Source organism: Natator depressus, chromosome 5 (assembly GCF_965152275.1).
Source record: "Natator depressus isolate rNatDep1 chromosome 5, rNatDep2.hap1, whole genome shotgun sequence".
In the NCBI taxonomy this organism is placed as follows: domain Eukaryota; kingdom Metazoa; phylum Chordata; order Testudines; family Cheloniidae; genus Natator; species Natator depressus.
The window spans coordinates 70,895,419-70,913,697 of record NC_134238.1 but is presented as its reverse complement, the minus strand read 5'-3'; the positions used below and the strand labels follow the sequence as shown (position 1 = coordinate 70,913,697).

Genomic DNA, 18,279 nt, shown 5'->3' with positions numbered 1-18,279 from the left:
ATACTGAATATGGACTTTACGTTCAACCTTAAATATACGTAATAGGATACATCATTCAAATCTTAAAGAGAAAATCTGTAATTAACAAAGCAAATGGTAAAATACTATATCTTCTCCTCCCACAACACAAATCATTAGGCATGGAGTGAATGCAAACTGTGCAAGAAAGCAACTCTGCATCAAAATATTAATGCAGTATTCTATACAATTCATAAGCACCTACATTGTGCAGGCAAAACAGGTAAAATTACACACTCAGTTTTGGCCTCTTTATAAGTTTGTTAACAATGGGGCTAGACCAAAAAATAAGAAATTTAAAGATTTAAAGATTTTCATGATCACTAAAGAAATCTTTAGACTAAAAGATTGTAGTACTGCATATGTCTGCATCAAAGATAGAACACTATGTAAACACTAATATAGAGAGGCAATGGACGAAGTGAACACTAAAAAATAAGTTGTCTCTATTTTTCTTTTTTAAATTAAAGAAAAAGAATAGCTTAAATATCACACTCTTACAGCTCATTTATCCATTACACTATCCATGACACAAGTATTAAAATACTTATTAAAAAGTGATTGGATATACAGCTACTTTAAAATCTCATTTGCAGTTTGTCTTTTAAGTAAAACTAGCACACTATAAATACACTGTCACTCTGAAATCTAGCTGATTTCAAAAAAGTGAGTTGAGTATCACATAGTACATATGCCCTGAGTTTTCCCCCCAAATGTGTGAGTAACAGTAATATTTTCCTTTATAGCACTATCAAATATACAAAATAATTTGGAAAAACCTGAGAAATACACTGTTCTCATCTCTTACTTATAGGAATCATCAATGTTATTCATGATTACTGGAGGTAAAAATTTCTGAAAGTGTGATTTTTAAATGACAATATCCTTTAACAAATTACTAAATCAGTTCTTTTAAATTAAAACTAGTCCAGCTTCAGGAGCAGAGCTGCTGTGTTACTGTATGCTACAATAGATCAATTTAGTAAGCTGATAAAATAAAACATCAACTTCAAATTTTAACTGTAGGCTGAGATCTTGCAATCTATTTTCTTTATTATCTCACAGATATTTTTATACCCATATTAAATTAAAGGTCCCTGGAAAAACATTAATAATTTAAACATTGACTTAACTCTAGAACTATGTACATAGATCTCATCTTATTTTATTCTACACTTGTGCTTCTCCAGAGGCACTCCAAGTGCCCGTCTTGTTTTCTCCTCCCATCCTCCGCTTCATACTCAGAAGTATGAATGACTTGCCTTAAGCAGCTTCCCAGTTCAGATACCAAGCACCCATCCGTGGTTTTATGTTACTCCCCAGCCCCTATCTCTGCTCCCATAATGCCTCTACACTTTTTTGGAACATGACAAATTATCCCATATCATATTTTTACATCCTTATAATATACCCAAGGTTATAAGTATTCAAGACAGGGACCTTTTTTTCCAGCATATGTTTTGTAAAACAATGTGTAGACTTATGGTAAAACAACAGAAAAAAATAATAGCTTTCAAGAGACGATCCACCTGTAGTGGCATTCTTAGAAGTTCTGGAGTCTGAAATTCCAACATATTCTGAAATCGGAGCCTGCTGAAGAGTCGGAAACAGATTCCAGGCCGACAGCGTCCAGCCCTTAGAAACAAAATATTACTTAAAAAGACAGCTGAGAATCAAATACAAAAAGTGTGTAAAAAAAAAAAAAGCTCATAATGAAAAAACAAAAGGAGATCTACAGTCAAGCACATTTAACATAAAGATAAATATACTACTTTTTTTTTTAAAACATGCAGACTTAGATTTTCCAGGAAAATGATCTAATCTTCCTAAAACAAAAAAATTGAATCACCAAACTGGACAATTATAACTCCATTGCAGGATCAAAAGAGAGCAGGTGGAAACTCTTCAGGAAGAAACACCTGATTTAAATACAAATGGATTTGTCAATTATACTAAGATCGACTCTGGCAGCAGTGTGCGGATGCTAGATAGTGGTGAGGGTCTGTGACATACAGAAGGTCAGATTAGATGATCTGGTTGACCCTTCTTGCCTTAAACTCTATATGATTCTATGAGTGAAGAGAGGCTTTAAAGTAGGTGTAAGTGTAATTTTCACTCTCTAAGGCCCCTTTACACTCCCAGAGTGGCACAAAGTGATACTTGTCGTATAAGTGAAAATAAGGGCCAAATGTTTTCAAAAACCAGCAAACAGCAAGGCCTGATCTACAACAAAAATTTAGATCAACCTAGCTACATCACTCAGAAATGTGAAAAATTCACACCTTTGAGAAAAAATAGTTAAGCCGACCTAAGACCTGGTGCCAGGTCAACAGAAGAATTCTTCCATCTATAGTGTGGACAAACCCTAAGAATTGTGAATAAAAAAGCAAATAAGTGAACTTCTGTTTTCAGACTTGTATATTATAACAATTTTCCCAATACAAAAGTCTGGTTAGGTTAAATCTTTTAACATTATTCAAGCCTAATTTGAGTCTCAATGTTTTCCCTGTAGTAGTAACTCCAATATTATAATAGAGACACAAAGCTTTTAAATGATTTTAATTGTATTTGGATGAAAGAAATACATTGACAGTTCACATCATAATACTTCCTATTATGAAGGCAATGGTCTGCCTCCTTACTACATTTAACGTATGCAAAGTTCGATGTTTGTGAAATAAGATTCAACGTGAAATGTACATTACCTGCCTTTTCTCTGAATGGCACTGGCTTTTGAAATCCACACCATTTTTAGCATGGTAACACAGTTCAGTGCATCAAAGGACTTCTACAATATTAAGGCAGAGTTCATATCACAAGAGCAATAGTTGGATTTAATAGGGTACATTAAACAAAGCAAAGTAAATTATCTTAATTATCAAGCTAAATTCAACTACAATAATTACAGTAATTGGACCTGGGCATGTTTAAAGCTAGTTAACTATAACCAAGTGTTTATTTAGAACCTACTTCTCTTCCTTACAAATATATAGACACCTTTTTAAAATTAAAGCCAAAGCCAGATCTGTTCAATGTAATTTTCTGGCTATCAGGTTCTTTTAATTTATAATGCCTAGTATAGCACATAAAGTGAGTTGCATTTCCTCTCGCTTTACCATAGGGCTAAGCATAAACATCTCTTGTTGTTGTACTTGATTAAAATTTTATTTCTTCTTTGCCACATTTGTAAATTATTACCATATTTTCCTAAATTTGGTATTTGAGTGCAAAATACAATCATACTAAACATTTATAACATTCTTTCAGTTGTCAAAAGATTTGCAATAAGTTCAGTTACATGAAATGTATTTGATAACATGTGCCAGGAATAATCCTGCTAATACCATTTTCCTTCCGCTACTGTTAACATTTTTACTTAAAATATGTACCACTGCACACTTCTCTGCACTATTTCTTTCAGCAATATTAACCCAAAATTTATACAGCCATACCTCTTTCATCTTGCCAGAGTCAATAACAAAGACAACATCATTGACTGTGATGCTGGTTTCTGCAATATTAGTAGAAAGAATCTGCAACAATAAAGTTCTTTTATAGTAACTGTAGAAGTGAAGACATGAATCAAAGAGAACAGCTGAAAAAAGTAATCTGATACTTGCTATTTTGCGAATGCCCGGAGGTGGAGTTTTTAGCACCTTCTTCTGATCTGATGTTTGCATATTTGAATGCAGCATAAAAACTTGATATCTAATGGCAAAACAGAAGTGAAATTAAAAAAAAAAAAATTTTTTTTTGGGTAAGACTAAGAAGCATTAAAATCAGCAACAGAGACTAAAGAATTTACCTGTGAGCATTATCAGCAAACCTCTTGTCATCAAACAGAATGCGATCCCTCAAGCCAACTATCTCATCATATCCAGGAAGAAAAATTAAAACTGCTCCTTTTAAAAAAAATGTAGAATACAGAAGTTACATAGGAAACTCATTTTAAATCACAGAAAAACATGCTCCAGTAACATGTATTTGTAAACACATGAAGGATTTACATGCAGTACTTCAGTGTATTAAGCTTCAGAGGGGTAGCTGTGTTAGTCTGGATCTGTAAAAGTGGCAAAGAGTCCTGTGGCACCTTAGGATAGGCTAACAGACGAAGTGGGTATTCACCCACGAAAGCTCATGCTCCAATACGTCTGTTAGTCTATAAGGTGCCACAGGACTCTGTCAGTGTATTAAGTTATTACTATTCACAAAGACAAGTGTAATCACTAATACATCTGAAACAAGCTGTATCCACAGTAACTTATTAAAATAAAAAAATTTAATACGTGCTTACCAGCATCACAACTATGACAGATATTGTAAAGTAGGTGCATAATCAGATCCAGATCCACTTTTTCATCATCAAAACTGTGATGATAAGCTTTCAATAGTTCTCTGTCTTCTGCACTAAGATCACCACCATTTGCCTGCACTAGAGAACTTTCATCCAGGTTTCCAAACTCTAATGAAGCACTGAAACATATACACACACAGAGTCACATAAAATAAGCTTATCCTCATGAAACAAGAGTGGAAGTGTGCATCAGACTACTAGGCTTCCCTGTAGCCATGAATTCAAAATAAGATCAGAACTACCAAGATATCCAGTTCTTATTTCATACTGAAATATTTAAGATGGTGCAGGTAATAACAGAATATTAACAGCGAATTACTATTCACTGACTTTAGTGATTTATGTGCCAGTGCCACTCAGTACTTAACATGCTCAATAAGCTGAAACACTTTGTTTAATCAGGGCTTTAAATGGCATTAAAAAAGTGAAAGTATAACCAGTCACCCAATTTATCTTTTAAAAAGAAAACAGTAGCTAGAAAATGCATTTTTTCCCCATCAACATGTAGCTATACCCAGCTAAACAAACACATAGCTGCAGTTTTTTGAGTAGGTGGTAAATCAGTTTAACAGTTACTGTTTTAGCAGTAGTAAAATGATCTAAAACCAATAAGGCTTTTATCATGATAAACAAAAAGCTTCTATGATCCAAACTATTATTCTTGAATGTTCCAGTGTCTATATTATATATGCGTATATTACTTGTCAATACATAATATCATGCTAAGCCAAAAACAAAGAGGAGTCCGGTGACACCTTAAAGACTAACAGATTTATTTTGGCATAAGCTTTCGTGGGTAAAAAAAACAACTTTTTCAGATGCATGGAGTGAAAATACAGATACAGGCATAAATATATATTGGCACATGAAGAGAAGGGAGTTACCTTACAAGTGGAGAACCAATACTGAAGGCCAATTTAGTCAGGGTGGATATAGTCCACTCCCAATAATTGATGAGGAGGTGTCAATACCAAGAGACGGAAAATTGCTTTCGTAGTGAGCCAGCCACTCCCAGTCCCTATTCAAGCCCAAATTGATGGTGTTAAGTTTGCAAATGAATTGTAGCTCAGCAGTTTCTCACTGAAGTCTGTTTTTGAAGTTTTTTTGTTGAAGAATGGCTACTTTAAAATCTATTATTGAGTGTCCAGGAAGACTGAAGTGTTCTCCTACTGGCTTTTGTATGTTACCATTCCTGATGTCTGATTTGTCGATTTATCCTTTTACATAGAGACTGTCCGGTTTGGCCAATGTACACGGCAGAGGGGCACTGCTGGCACATGATGGCATATATCACATTAGTAGATGTGCAAGTGAATGAGTCCCTGATGGTGTGGCTCATGTGGTTAGGTCCTATGATGGTGTCACTAGAGTAGATAAGGCGACAGAGAAGGCAACGGGGTTTGTTACAGGGATTGGTTCCTGCGTTAGTGTTTCTGTAGCATGGTGTGCAGTTGCTGGTGAGTATTTGCTTCAGGTTGGGGGGCTGTCTGTAAGTGAGGATTGGCCTGCCTCCCAAGGCTTGTGAGAGTGGGGGATCATTTTCCAGGATAGGTTGTATTATTAAAAGCTGTGTTGACAAAGTCTTAAAAATGTCCTCCTATTCTCAAGTAAGATATATTTAATTTTTGTTGATACCAACGCTAAAGCACAAACAAAAAATATTTATAGAAAACATTTAAGCATGAAAAACCAACATACGCAGTCAAATTGTTCTTGTAATAAACTATCTTGTGTGATTTAGGAATACTTTACATTTGCTCAACTTGGCCAGGCCAGCAATGATATTGCCAAAGTGCAAGTGAAATGCACTGAATAGATATCTGTAAATATCTTTTCTCCCTTCATTTTGCTCAAGTTGATTTGTTTTATAATTCATCTAAGACTCAATATTTCTCCTCCTTACAAGTATTTTCCGATTATCCTTGATAATTGCTCAAGAATTGTTTTAATGACACTGAATATTAATTTAATTCAAAGGCATGGTAATAACAATGTCTATTTGGAGTTTTTAAAATACCATCGTTACTAGTTGATAAGTTGTTTGGTAACTGCTCTGCTCATAGTGACAATTTGCATGAAAATCATTAATACCAATAGATGTTAGTCAGTTGTGTGGTGATTTTCTGTTTAAGACCTGAAGCTTTTGTACAGGTGAAGTTTTTCCACTCATAATGCATTTGGCAGACAGAAAGACACCTGTGTCAAAATATTAACATAAAATAAAAAGATACAGCTAATTATTAGTTCTGTTTGCTATTTAACTGATCATTTACTATTTAAATGCTGGATGTTTTGGTGCGGGTTTGGTTTATTTTTGGTATTTTAACACCAAAATCCTCTTTAATATTGTAATAGGTTTATGTCTTAGTAATTCCCCACAAATGGGGCCTAAACTCGTTTTGTTTTCTATTTCATTGCAATCCCTTTCCTGACTCTCCCCATCCTTTAACATACTAAAAAGCAATTTAGAAAGCACTTTTTTCCAACACCAGGAATGATATATTGAGACCACTTGATGGTTCTCCCTGACCCTGCCCGCCCGGCCCGCCCCCGCGCACTTCTACAAAATCTTGAAACTCCTTCAACAAAACATCTGCAACACTACTACATTTCACATTTTTCTGGCCACAAAAAATATTGTGGATCTTCCCTCAATTTATCTTTGGAGAATGAACAGTAAAACTTATTACAATGGCATTCAAACGCATTAGAAATTACTATGATTCTTGAGCCTAAACATTTTGCTCCTCCTGCAGAAAGGCAAGGAGGAAGGGTTTTCTATAGAAGAACTCACTTAATTTAATTTGCCCTGCCAGGCAGGAAAATCCCAGCAGTTGGAATTTTAGGACTCTAAGACCATATATTGTAGTTCTAAAAATTAAAAAAAACAAAAACAAAAAAAATCTCCACACTTAGATAAGACAAAATAGTGTTGTTACCTTAAAATCAACTTAAAATGTATTTGGCAGCCTATTATGTAACTTACCTTTTACTTTATATGTGAATTTTGTTGCTCACAAAAATAAGCACACTGGTTGGAGCCAAACATAATACACGCAGTTTCAATACAAACCTTCCCACATAGCACTACCAATATATTTCAGTATTGACCTGGAACATCCCCATTAGTCTAGTCTAAGGCAAGGAGACTGGCAATTTTGAAAAAAAAAGAGTGGACAGTGAAATTACACAGATCAGAAAACATGGTTTGAAGGCTTATATAAAGAATCCCATTCCAGAAGCAATTCTCTTACAAGAGAGTACCTTATATGCCATCAAGTTATTTTTAAGAAGTACTTGACTCCCATTAATCATTTTCTCCATTTTTCTTTTATAAAATTGTTACTAGTCATAAAGGATGCATCAAAAAAATACTTGCTGGACATATCTTGAATCAGATTATTATGGAATAGGCAGTGGGAATGGTGTATAAAACCCAGCTGGATCTGAAGAGGTGCTGTGTGAAGACTTGAGGGCCCAATGGAAAAAAAAAATTACCTGCTTATTTCCTTTCTATAATTAACATCAAACTCAGTCCTCAATGATGGGTAGATTACCTCTTTACAGAGACCAAAGACACATCCAAGAGCTTTGATAAGGGACTGTAAGTCACAATTATTCACTCACCAGAAGTTTTTCAAAGATATGTCAATAACAACATGTTAACGGGTTTCAGAGTAACAGCCGTGTTAGTCTGTATTCGCAAAAAGAAAAGGAGTACTTGTGGCACCTTAGAGACTAACCAATTTATTTGAGCATGAGCTTTCGTGAGCTACAGCTCACTTCATCGGATGCATGTTAACGGTTTACATGAATTTAAACAAAGTAGTAATCCTTAACGATTTTTCTACCCGAAATCCTAGGGGACTGTCTGACTATGTGGTAAAGATTTTTAGAACTGACAGATCAAAATGAAAGGATGTAAATATAGGATGATTTTCACAGACAAATTGGAGAGAGAGGGATGTTGGCACTGCTAAAACAGAATGGGAAGGTACATCTCCAAGATCTACAGATGTTAGGAAATCTCCTGGAGACATCGTAACAAAGGTTGATCCCAGTGGGATTTTACTTTTTTCAGGGATTCAAGGTCTACAATTGCTCTTACACCTGTCTGTTCTGAACTATAAAGGTACAGAGTGCAGCCCACATATTCTTTCAAGTGCACGAATTGGTTTTATAGCCCCTAAAGTGAGAACGCTTTTCTTGGATCATCCAGGGCTTTTATTGACTAACTGATTACAGTGGCTGGATGAAGAATTAAAGGGTGAAATACTTTATCATTTCAATTCCAATATTTTCTACTGAAGTATTTGGAATCTTTCCATTAATACCTGTATTGGGATGAAAAGGCTGGTTACTCATCTGTTTTAAAGAGAGACTAAACAGATGAGTATAAATATTCACATGAGATAGGCAAGGAATACCTAGATATTTCAGCATTTTCTGTCACTTTCCAATGAGTAGTTAGCTTTAATTAATTTGAAGAAGCAAATGATTGGTTTTGATTTATTGAACCATAGACAGCCACTTACCCAGAATGGGCAACTAGTTACAGTGTGAGATGCACAAGTGTAACAGTGATGGGCACAGTATAAATGTTAGAGAGATCAGTTTAGAAAGACTTTGAAGCAAAATGCAGACTTCTAGGGCTTCTACAATAGAAGTACAGAGATTTTCTTAAGAATGAAACTTTTCATGACTTAGTGGGTCTGAGGTCATCACTCCAGGCTATGTCTCCTTTGGCAAAGCAAGATATGGGGGAAAACTGAAAGATGATTTGATATCTTCTCAGAGGTCCTCCTATCTTAAAGTTATCCTCTTCTGAAGAGATAACCATGTCTTCAGACAATGATGCCAATTCTTTCATACGTTTTTTAATTTTAGGGATGCTAAGCTTTTTAAGCCTGAATCCTATGGAATTTCCTAATTTTGTGATTGAACCATTTCCCTTCATCTGTTTTTTCCCCTCCGAGCCCTTATAAACTTACTCAAACAAGTAGTGGCATAACATTTTATTCAAACACAAAAGGTGGGTATTTATGCACCTCTTGTCTTTCTTTTACAGGTTAAATGGTAAGAGTGCAATTCTTTCTCTTGCACAGCATCAAAATAATTCTTGGAGAAAGAATATTTCCTGACTGTGGCCGTAATGATCTGATTGGGACGGTGAGCGGTCTCATGAGTGAACTGGTAGAAGAGCAAGTAGGAAGCGTAAAGTTTTTACTTCACCTAAGAATTTTATGGAGCCCTAAAGGTTTCTCAGAATTGAAGGAACACTAGCTCTTTAAAAGGGAGCTGCTGGATACCCAGTGCTTTTGAAAGTCAGACCAATTCCCAAGATGCCTAAACATAGCCATAGGAGCTCAACTTTAGACACCTATTTTTGCAAATCTTGGTCTTTTTGGACTTTGAAAATAGTGACTGCTGAAGAGATTTTTCTGTAAGGTGGCCCTCTGGTGCCATGTAGGATGTAAAGATACATATTCCTGAGCTGTTTCAGCTGTTCCATCATTGAAGGGCACAGGGAGCGTTTAATGAGTGGTCCCTAAGGTTTTCAAAGCACCAGTTTAACAAGACAAAAGTTATACCAAAGAGGCAAAAGTAAATTTAAAAAACTTCCCTACCTAGAAGTAGAAGGGAAGGGAAAGCAAAAGAGATTTGAACAGAAGTAGGAGAACTGTAACCTGCTGTCTAAGCAGAAAAACAAAGAGTGAGTAAGGCTTACAGTTCCAGGCCTCCCAATCCAAGTGTTTGAACTGCTCTTGGTTTCTTGGTGAGGACTGCTATAGTGGCCACGAAACAGAACTCATTTGATATACATTTTTAAACCACCTAGTCTTATTACAGGAGATTTACTTTTTAAAAAGCAAGAATATCTTCTGGATTTATTATACCTAGTTTTGCAAATTGGCTTTTTTGTGCCAGATTTTAGAAGTTAGAGAACTAAACATTGTTGTACCCATTAAAGTTATGCATGAATGTAATAGGCATTTACATGTTAAATAAATGTTTCAGCAAAGCAGGAATACCTTACCTGTAAGATTCCAGAAGATCTACAATCTCAGTCTGTCCAAAATGTTTAGCCCAATCCAAAGCCATCCTGCAATAGTTACAAAGTGTTCTTAACGGTCTCATTTAGAACTACAAATACCTTATATCAGTCAACTACAGATTCTAGGAACCCCTTTTTTAAACACTTGTGCACTTGTCATGCTCTCATCACTGTAGTATCCACTGGATATATGTTTTCACACTTGAAAGCACATGATATCCAAATAATACAGTATACAGAAATCCCCGCAAAGTAAGTTTGCCAGCTCTGTACAAGAGCAAGTACAAGCAAGCTATAGCGAAAAATAATTTTTCACTTCTGCTGTTGAAAAACAAAAGCCTATGTGCAATACTGAGTCATACTTTGTATTTTTCCCTCACTATCGCCTGTACTGCACATGTAAGTGTTCTGAAATGGCACACCTAGTATTCTCTCTAGGCAAAGATTCACATGCTCAAAGATTTGCTTTTTAAAATTCCTTTGTTCATTATCTCCTTATAAAGCCAATTTTACTGTTCTCTCCCTAAATCAAATCTGTTTTTGCATGCTTCTGATATTACTATCTGCCTGATATAAATCCACTGGTAGATCAATTCCTACTTCATTTTGTATTACAATGATCTTTTCTAATAACGAGAACAATGAATTAATGGGTTTCAGAGTAGCAGCCGTGTTAGTCTGTATTCGCAAAAAGAAAAGGAGTACTTGTGGCACCTTAGAGACTAACAAATTTATTTGAGCATAAGCTTTTGTGAGCTATAGCTCACTTCATCGGATGCAAGTGATGCATCCTTTTCTTTTTAATGAATTACTGATTACACATGTGTGAAAGTCAAGGATATTCTATTTACAGACAGTACCACAAAGAAGGTCCGAATAATAGCATGTACTCTCTTTTCAGTCTTGCACATATAGCTCCCAATTAATACAAATGGCAAAGCATTTTGGCCCTGGTCCACTGCCTATCGAAGTAAATGGAAAAACTCTTTTTAACTTTAATGGGTTCTGGATTAGGCCCATTGAAAGGGAAGCCATATGCCAGTATACTTAAAAACAATTTCAAAGCAAAGAATATTTTGAAAAATTTTTGAAATTGAGGATTGACACTAGGCAGAAAGAGTAAAGGAAATAGGGTAGAATACAAACAAACAAACTTTAGTTTGTCAAGACTATAAGGTAACGTTATCAAAGTTTCAGAGTAACAACCGTGTTAGTCTGTATTCGCAAAAAGAAAAGGAGTACTTGTGGCACCTTAGAGACTAACCAATTTATTTGAGCAAAAGCTTTCGTGAGCTACAGCTCACTTCATTGGATGCATACTGTGGAAAGTACAGAAGATCTTTTTATACACACAAAACATGAAAAAATGGGTGTTTACCACTACAAAAAGGTTTTCTCTCCCCCCACCCCACTCTCCTGCTGGTAATAGCTTATCTAAAGTGATCACTCTCCTTACAATGTGTATGATAATAAAGTTGGGCCATTTCCAGCATAAATCCAGGTTTTCTTCCCCCCCCCCCCCCAACACACACACAAACCCACTCTCCTGTTGGTAATAGCTTATCTAAAGTGATCACTCTCCTTACAATGTGTATGATAATCAAGGTGGGCCATTTCCAGCACAAATCCAGGGTTTAACAAGAATGTCTGGGGGCGGGGAGGTAGGAAAAAACAAGGGGAAATCAACCACTCCCAGTCTCTATTCAACCCTAAGTTAATTGTATCCAATTTGCAAATGAATTCCAATTCAGCAGTCTCTCGCTGGAGTCTGGTTTTGAAGTTTTTCTGTTGTAATATCGCAACTTTCATGTCTGTAATCGCGTGACCAGAGAGATTGAAGTGTTCTCTGACTGGTTTATGAATGTTATAATTCTTGACATCTGATTTGTGTCCATTTATTCTTTTACGTAGAGACTGTCCAGTTTGACCAATGTACATGGCAGAGGGGCATTGCTGGCACATGATGGCATATATCACATTGGTGGATGTGCAGGTGAACGAGCCTCTGATAGTGTGGCTGATGTGATTAGGCCCTGTGATGGTGTCCCCTGAATAGATATGTGGGCACAGTTGGCAACGGGCTTTGTTGCAAGGATAGGTTCCTGGGTTAGTAAGTTATTTACTTGTTCAGGAAAAGTTACTTACTTGTTCCAATAATATAAGAACTAGGGGCCACCAAATGAAATTAATGGGTAGCAGGTTTAAAACAAATAAAAGGAAGTTCTTCTTCACTCAGCACACAGTCAACCTGTGAAACTCCTTGCCTGAGGAGGTTGTGAAAGCTAGGACTATAACAGGGTTTAAAAGAGAACTGGATAAATTCATGGAGGTTAAGTCCATTAATGGTTATTAGCCAGGATGGGTAAGGAATGGTGTCCCTAGCCTCTGTTTGTCAGAGAGTGGAGATGGATGGCAGGAGAGAGATCACTTGATCATTACCTGTTAGGTTCACTCCCTCTGGGGCACCTGGCATTGGCTACTGTCGGTAGATAGGATACTGGGCTGGATGTATCTTTGGTCTGACCCAGTATGGCCATTCTTATGTTCTTAAATACGTAATTATTTCTGGCTGTAAACTGAAAACTTGCATATTTAGAAAACGTAAACAAATCAGATTTTGAAAGAATTCAATTGTTTTTTTACCAGCCATTGGATGATTTGCTGTGGACATTCGCTCCCATTCCAATCAGCTGTTCTACCTGACTTAAGAAACCTCTCCCTGAAGCAATCATTAGTGCAGTTGCACTGGTTTCACTGTGTCTGTAATCAACTAATAAGGAAAAATCGAAACATTAGAGTTTTGGGCAAAAAGGAAATTCTTCAAACAATGTTACTGATTCCTCCAAACATTATATTTAGCAGCCTTGCTAAACTCCACCCACCTACGGAAAAATTGGTTTCTGGATGAAGGACCAAAAGATTCATTTTTTCCATTGTCAATCCTCATGAACTTAACATTGTATTACACAAAATGATTCTATAAAAAATAATATGTACACTTCAAAAATACTGTGGTAATAATCAATAAGGACACAATCCCTTAATCGTACAAATCTTAAGTCAATTCTCAAAGAGGTATTTTAATGTAAAATTAAACAAAAATTGAGAAAGTAAAAGTGATGTAGAATTCACAGCACTTTTAACTCATTTCTTTTTTTTTTTTTGGTAAAAAGTCTATGTAGGAAGCTGCACAGCCCAGTAAGAAAAACAAGTTTACTAAAATAAGAGAAACCTACCACTGACATTTTCAGTTAAGATAAGGTGAAACACCTGAGCAAAGGCATCAACATCTTTATGCAACCATATATCGGAGAGACAAGAATCCATTTCTTTTATTAACCATGGTTCAAGGCAATTCACATCTTTTTCAGTCTGAAAAAAGATAATAGACTTGAAAAACAAAAAGTATTTGAATCTTCTCTAAAGCAGTTGCTAATCTAATGTTTTACATTCTTTGCACACCCACTCTCACACATCCTCCAACTCACCCACCTCTCACTATTTTAATAATGTGATACTACGCCAATCCAGTACATTATCACAGGAAAACAGGTTTCCAGCTTTCATAATGACTGGAATTGTGGCATACAAAAGTCACATGTCCTCAAACTAAATTATTATTAAAAAAGGACAAGAATGGTAAATCTGGACACTTTATCTAAACAAAAACAAAATACGCTTTTAAAATAGGATAAGATCTAATGCATTATAAGGATTTAATATACAGTTAAGTCATTTTCACTAATCATTTTCACTAGAAGAAAATATTCTAAGCAGCAACTGAAATAAAAGCTTTTCATTTAAAATCATTTGTGCCCCTCTAAAAAACCTCTGTATCAATAATTTCACCATAAACCCATTTTCTAGACTTATTAAATACAAAACTGTAAACATCACTGTCTCTAAACACGCAGATTTATACAATTTATCATCTTATATGTACAGATGTACTTGTAGCCTATACTTGATTTAGTCCTTTCCTATATCACATACAGAAAATTTTGTCACAAACACTTTCAGGGAGCTGGAAGTTTCTCAGATGAATACCCATATAATATTGGAGACCAGGATTCATTTTCACATTATCACTCAAGACTGAGACACACAACAGTTAAGAACAGACTACAAACAATGCCATCTAAATTAAACTAATTTGGAACTGCAAAGAAGGTGATAGAGGTGACTGCAGGCAATTACTACAAGTGAGTGTGTCATTTATTCCCTTCCTACTACTGCTTACAAAAGAATAGTCCCTTATTTTTAAATATATACAAATATAAGACTTCTATAATATGGTTTAGCTAATAAAATGCTATGGTTAAAGGACATGCCATTATAAGTAATCCCAACATTCTACATAACAAACACTATATATTAAGCAAAGATGACAATTGGGTGGCAGGTACAAAGTTTTAATCAAAAATACCTTTAATCTGTACTTGAATAAATTTGTCAGGAGAGCCTTAAATCTGAACTTTTTATTGCATTTTTCATCAAGTATATTCTGTCAGACATTTAGATAAATAGCTAATGTTCTTAAGTAATAACAACATTACTTAAGAGTGTTATACATTAAAGATTAACTGTAAATGGTCCCTACAGACCCATTTATTGTCTCTATGACTTCCATATGAACTTAGCTTAGTTTACAACAAAAAGATGATTTTTCCAGTACTGCCAGTTAAACTTGAATTATGAAAAGGATGGGTCACTACACACAAGTATATGCAGTATAAACTGTTTTGTCACTGAAGCAAGAAAATATGACTTGAAGAAGACTTTTCTGACCATAATAATATTTTAACATTAATTCATTGTTCTTAGCAATGTGAGATCTTCTGAGAGATATTCACTCACTCCTGCCATTAAGGGATTAAAAAGTCTTCCATTTAAAATACTAGTGTTAACAACATTCAAGCAGAACACACAACTTTTTCACAGGTGTATAGGATCTATCCATAATTTGTTTGTTAAAATTAAATTGCCTATGTAACTGTTACAGCCACATATTACGTGGGGGAGAAAGGACAGACTACTAATATAAATACAGTGTATTTGAAAATTCAATTCTGACAAAAAGAAAAACATACCAGTTGACTGAACACTGTGTCACCACCATCATCCAACAAGTCATACTCTTCAGCCACACTTGGTACAGATCTCTGTCTTTGAGATTCTGGTTTGCTAGTGTTGTCTTGAGCAGAATACCATTCTGTCAGGGTGGTTTGCTGTTTCTCTTCTAAAATATTTATAATTTTTGTAAAGCACTAATAAGCAAACATATTATCTAACACCCACTTTTATTTATGAAAGATAATTAAGTTTAAAATTGTATTTGGGACATTACCATGCATAAATACTTTCCAAAAAGCATACATTGTAAGAATTTGTCTATGCAATCCTTTGGTTAGAATGCTGGCTCAAATCCAGGGGCAGTTTCTAGTAACTAGCATAGATCTTCCAAAGTTTCATTATTGCAAACCTTTGCTTTAAGAGCAAGGAATAAAGCCAAAATATACAGACAGCTCAATCCTGAAATGATCAGGACAAAGTACTGTTGACTGTAACGGTAGAGGAGTTCCAAGTAAGGAATTGCTACAGGAATGGACATAAAATTTCTTACTTTTCTTCAAGCAGAAAACTTTTGAAACGATCAAGCAACAGGAATTAAATAGCTCTTAGACAAACATAATAATGGAGGCCGTAACTTGTCATTATACATATTTCTCAGAAATATAAAAGCTTTACTAGGTCAACAGTGATTTATCATTTCTATATCAAAGTGAGCAACATGAATGATGTACACTGTATGATGATGCCTCATGTTAATGTTAAGTTTTAACAGGTAGTTTGCTAATAGGTCATACAATGTATAGGTTGGGGTTTTTTTTTTTGTTTTTTTTAATAGGGACATGTATGTCTAATAGCCACACTATAGTGTTCTTTAAACTGGTTAATATTTGTGAGTTTTTCTAGATTCTACTTCTCTTAAATATACACCAGTTGGAAAGATAAACAAAACCCCTTTACATCAACAGTCACTGTTTCTGTGCACTGCAGACATTGTGCTGTGTGGACACAATTACATTCTATTCCCAGAGGTGAGCTTATACAGTACCTCTTGATATTATGATGCTTGCACACAGCTAGAAGTAAACAAATGAATTATGCAGGATTGTGCTTCTTTAGAAACAGTAAAAAAAATAAAAATAAATTTACCAAGTGGAGAACAAAAAAAATGTAAAAAAGTAAACAGCAGGAAATTAAGTGTTGTTATTTCAAGATTTTTACAAAACATACCACAAAGAAGTAAAACATTTAGGGCCAAAAAATGCTTGCTTTGATCCACTGACGTTTATTATTCAATATTTTGAACAAAAATATATTTCTGAACAAAAATGTTTGTCATGTTTTACTACTAGAAAACAGTGACTACCACGGTTTCTTTTCCCCACCTCAAAATAAGTGTACCAACCTCGCTGTTTTTCTTTTTTGTATTTTACCATCTCTTTATTTGTATATCCTGTACTTCGTAAGATATCTTCCAGAAACATCTCCTTAACTTCATATGGTCTCCCTTGAACTGAAAACAGAAATAATTAATATTCAGTATTTTTAGATTTTCTTTGCCTCAGTTAGTTATCCTTACATGAGGGAACCAATACATCTGCCTTGGTATGGAGAAGAAAGAGATTTCAACAAATTTCTAAGGGCTATTTTAAAGATTCAATAATAACTTTTTATTGGAAGAATATTATAAACTTTGGTAGGGGTTCCTTTTATTAATAATACTGGAGTCAAGGCAGAGAGCATTTTACAAAAAGGATGAAAATATCAGCTGGGAATTACATGCTCAAAGTTATTAGCACTTCTAATTTTCTCTGCATCAAGCTGAACTCGTTCTCTTGTCTTTATACCCCACTTTATTCCTTTACCTCAAAAGGACCAAAAAAATATAAAACTACTCTGTAAAAATAATGCACTAATCTGGAATGGTTATAGAAATGTTTCAAATCCAGCAAGCTAAGGCGTGTGTGTCAGCACACAATTTCAACTTTGATTTGCTTAAGTGTCGTAGGTTTAACAAACCCTTATTCAAATATTTTGTTATGTTTTAATGAGATAGATAAATTCTAGTTAGGAAATAACTGATCTTAAAATTAGTCAGATTTAGTATTTGTGCATATGCTATCACTTGACTTACTGTGTATCACTGGGCAGCTTCCAAAATATCTGATAAAGAGATTCACATCCAGAGCAGCACTAGAAAGAATCAGTTTCAAAGTTGTCTGTTTTTGCAATATGTCTCTTAACTTTGTTAGCAAGAAGTCACTGAATCGATCCCTCTCATGTACTTCATCCTATAACAAGCAGAAAAAAGGACAAACATCCCAGATCCAGGATCAAAATTTTTGAGAAAATTGTACCCTTTGCTAACCTGTATAGTTGGCCAATAAGCTACACAAGTATTTGCCAAAGGAAATACATCTTTATATCATAAAGTAAAAAATGGTAGAGGAGGGATTTTGCACAAGTATCTCAGAGCAGAATTTGCCTGCTGAATCTTATTATTAAAGATGATGCATGATCCACAAAACACTGCTAGATTTTTAGATCCTTGGTTGGGTTTTCAGACTGGCAGTTACCAGACAATCTCCTTACTCAATAACCGAACAAATCTGATTATCACTGGCTCCCCACAATTTAATTTTTATAAATAACTTTTCTGCGTTGATTAGCATTTACCATAAGAGCCAAAAAAAAAAAATAATAATAATCACACAATCCTCCATGAAGGATAATTTAGTCACAGGTAGCTGACAGGAAATTATTTATACCTTGTAACTTTTTC

The 18,279-nt window shown here is 35.0% G+C and overlaps 1 protein-coding gene across 3 annotated transcripts in view; it reads right to left on the bottom strand.

The window, feature by feature from the left end:
- Nucleotides 1-18,279, bottom strand: part of YTHDC2 (YTH N6-methyladenosine RNA binding protein C2) — a 329,989-nt gene that overhangs the window by 298,777 nt on the left and 12,933 nt on the right. For all 3 annotated transcript variants that reach the window (XM_074952973.1, XM_074952971.1, XM_074952972.1), the window contains exons 7-18: nucleotides 17,632-17,788; nucleotides 16,903-17,010; nucleotides 15,518-15,666; nucleotides 13,664-13,799; nucleotides 13,071-13,197; nucleotides 10,410-10,475; nucleotides 4,313-4,491; nucleotides 3,824-3,920; nucleotides 3,639-3,726; nucleotides 3,471-3,551; nucleotides 2,724-2,806; nucleotides 1,548-1,653 (exon numbers count right to left, since the gene is read on the bottom strand). In XM_074952973.1, coding sequence (XP_074809074.1) covers nucleotides 1,548-1,653; nucleotides 2,724-2,806; nucleotides 3,471-3,551; nucleotides 3,639-3,726; nucleotides 3,824-3,920; nucleotides 4,313-4,491; nucleotides 10,410-10,475; nucleotides 13,071-13,197; nucleotides 13,664-13,799; nucleotides 15,518-15,666; nucleotides 16,903-17,010; nucleotides 17,632-17,788 — 1,377 coding nt within the window. The remainder of the gene's footprint in view (nucleotides 1-1,547; nucleotides 1,654-2,723; nucleotides 2,807-3,470; nucleotides 3,552-3,638; nucleotides 3,727-3,823; nucleotides 3,921-4,312; nucleotides 4,492-10,409; nucleotides 10,476-13,070; nucleotides 13,198-13,663; nucleotides 13,800-15,517; nucleotides 15,667-16,902; nucleotides 17,011-17,631; nucleotides 17,789-18,279) is intronic.